The sequence below is a fragment of the Eimeria mitis genome, genomic scaffold (assembly GCF_000499745.2).
Source record: "Eimeria mitis Houghton genomic scaffold, Emh_scaff568, whole genome shotgun sequence".
In the NCBI taxonomy this organism is placed as follows: domain Eukaryota; phylum Apicomplexa; class Conoidasida; order Eucoccidiorida; family Eimeriidae; genus Eimeria; species Eimeria mitis.
The window spans coordinates 6,306-9,129 of NW_013573933.1; the positions used below are offsets into that span (position 1 = coordinate 6,306).

Below are 2,824 nucleotides of genomic sequence, written 5' to 3' on the forward strand. Positions count from 1 at the left end.
ATAATAAACAAAATAGTTAGGGAGAGAGGAGACAGCAACAGAAGTGGATAGCAGCAGCAGGAGACAGCAGCAGCAGGAGACAGCAGCAGCAGCAGCAAGAAACAGCAGCAGCAGCAGCAGACGACAGCCGCAGCAGTCGAGAGCAGCAGCAGCAGCAGCAGCTAGCAACAGCAGACTGCAGCAGCAGCACTCGACAGCAGCAGCAGCAGCAGCAGCACTCAACAGCAGCAGCAGCAGCAGCAGAACCAGCAGCAGGAGCAGCAGAACCAGCAGCAGCAGCAGCAGGAGCAGCAGCAGCAGCAGCAGCAGGCTGACGATGAGGAGAGACGAAAGTGTTTAAGAGAGAGAAATGCTGCTTTCTCGTCGGTGGTGAGGGAGTCGTATCCCCGCCTGGGATCGGATCCCAGCACCCACCCCACATCAACAGCAGCAAAAGCAGCAGCAGTTTTTCTTTTTTTTTTTATTTTTCCCTGCTGCAGCAGCTGCTGTCGATGCTGCTGCATGCGCTGCAGCAGCAGAGACACCTCATTGTCTGTCTCCCAGTCCGATAGCTCCACATGCACGTCGTCTTCACCCTCTCCTGCTGCTGCTGCTGCTGCTGCTGCTGCTGCAGCAGCTGCTGCTGCTGCTGCTGCTGCAGCTGTCAGAGAGCTCGCCTTGCCAGTAGACTCACTCATAACAGCAGCAAAAAGAAAAGTATACTAAAGACAATGCTGCAACAACCAGCTGCTGCTGCTGCTGCTGCTGCTGCTGCTGCACCTGCTGCTGCTCCTGTTGCTGCTACTGCTGCTGCAGCAGCTGCTGCTCCTCCTGCTGCAGCTGTTGCTGCGGCTGCTGCTGTTGTTGCTGCTGCTACTACTGTCCCGACTGCTGCTGTAGTTGTTGTTGTCGCCGCTGCTGCAGCTGCTGCTGCTGCTGCTGCTGCTGCTGATGCTGCTGCTGCTGCTGCTGCTGATGCCGCTGCTGCTGCTGCTACTGGTGTGCCGCCTTTTTAGCTGCTGCTGCCACCGCTGCTGCGGTGCTGCCGCTGCTGCTGCTGTTGTTGTCGCCGCTGCTGCTGCTGCTGCTGCTGCTGCTCCCTCTGCTGCTGTTGTTGTGCCCCCGTTGCTGCTGCTGCTGCTGCTGCTGCTGTTGCTTTATCTACTTTGTGCGGGAGCAGCGCCACATGCTGCAGGTACCAAGGAAGGAGAGGGAGCGGCTGTAAACCCTAAACCCTAAACCCTAAACCCTAAACCCTAGACCCTAAACCCTAAACCCTATGTCCACCACCCAACAAAACCCTAAACCCTAAACCCTAAACCCTAAACCCTAAAGCCTTAACAACAGCAGCAATGCACTTGTTATAGTAGCGAGGGGCCCCTGTGCTGATCGCTGGGGGGCCCCCTGGGGTGTATAGGCAGGGGGGAGTGACCCCCTGAGACCGGGTGGCGCTGCTGCTGCTGCTGCTGCTGCTGCTGCTGCTGCTGCTGCTGCTGCAGCGGTAGCAGCTGCTGCTGTGTGTTTTTTCAGAATCTTATTTAATCGAAATTAATTACACACTGCAGCAAAAGGCAGCCCCTGCATGCACTGCAGCAGCAGCAGCAGCAGCAGCAGCAGAAGGACCACTGCAAGGCCAGCAGCAGCAACACCAGCCCCGCATGCAGCAACAGCAGCAGCAGCGGCTGCTGCTGCTGCTGCTGCTGCTGCTGATACATGCAGCAGCAACAGCAGCTATTTGTGCCGGCCTGTTTACATTTTTTTCTTTATCTCGTCAGCAGCAGCAACTGTCTCCCCTCAGCAGCAAAAGGAGAGCGGGGGGGGACCTCTGGCTGCCTCCACAGTCTGCAGCAGCAGCAGCAGCAGCTGCTGCTGCTGCTGCTTCCTCTGCTGCTGCTGCTGCTGCTGCAGAGGAAGCAAATATTGCATTGGTATAGCCCGTACAGAAGCAGCAACAGCAGCAACAGCAGCAGCAGCAGCAACAGCAGCAGCAGCAGCAGCAGCAGCAGCAGCTTTCTTGTCAATGTTACAGCATCGGCCTTGGCTTGTTGGAGGGCCTCCGCGCACACGGACAGCAGCAGCAGCAGCAGCAGCAGGAACAGCAGCAGCAGCAACCTGTCTGCAGCACAATGCAGCAGCAACAGCAGCAGCAGCACCAGCTGCTGCAGGGGCCCCCCCCTCAAGGCCTAGGTCCTAGGGGCCCCTCGGGGGCCCCTGAGCTGCAGCGGCACCTGATGCCTCCTGCTGATCTCGCTGCGGTATACAGACAGCAGCAGCAGCAGCAGCAGCTGCAGCAGCAGCAGCAGCAGCAGCAGCAGCACTGGGCTTACCCCCGCGTTCTAGCAGCACCACACTTCGTCTCCCCGCCGCTGCAGCCCCCGGTGTGGCACAGTCTCCCGGCGCAGCAGCCAGCAGCAGCAGCAGCAGCTTCAGCAGCAGCAGCAGCAGCTGCTGCTGCAGCAGCAGCAGCAGCAGCAGCAGCAGCCAGCAGCAACAAGGCACCCACACACTACCGCCAGCCACCAGACCCTCTCTCCTATCATCGCAGCATGGGGGGCAGGCAGCTGCCTGCTGCAGCAGATAGCTTCGACTACAGCAGCAGCAGCAGCAGCAGCAGCAGCAGCAGCAGCATGATGAGTATCTCGGATGGGGCCTCAAGGGGGGGGCCGAAGGCTGTTCCTGCGCAGCAGCAGCACCAGAACTACCAGCAGCCTATGCATGCTCAGCAGCGTCAGCAGCAGCACCAACACCAGCAGCAGCAGCAACAGCAGCAGCAGCAGCAGCAGCGCACGCATCACACTGCGTCTGGTGGGGGGACATACAGGGGCAGCTCATTTTCATACATAAG

General features: G+C 59.2%; 1 protein-coding gene across 1 annotated transcript in view; it reads left to right on the forward strand.

Moving 5' to 3' along the window:
* Positions 1-1,165: 1,165 nt before the first annotated feature.
* Positions 1,166-2,824, forward strand: part of EMH_0016490 (uncharacterized protein) — a gene marked incomplete at both ends in the record, with an annotated part of 6,365 nt that continues 4,706 nt past the window's right edge. The window contains 2 exon segments of the mRNA XM_013500651.1: positions 1,166-1,174; positions 1,914-2,784. Of these exon segments, the coding sequence (XP_013356105.1) occupies positions 1,166-1,174; positions 1,914-2,784 (880 nt within the window).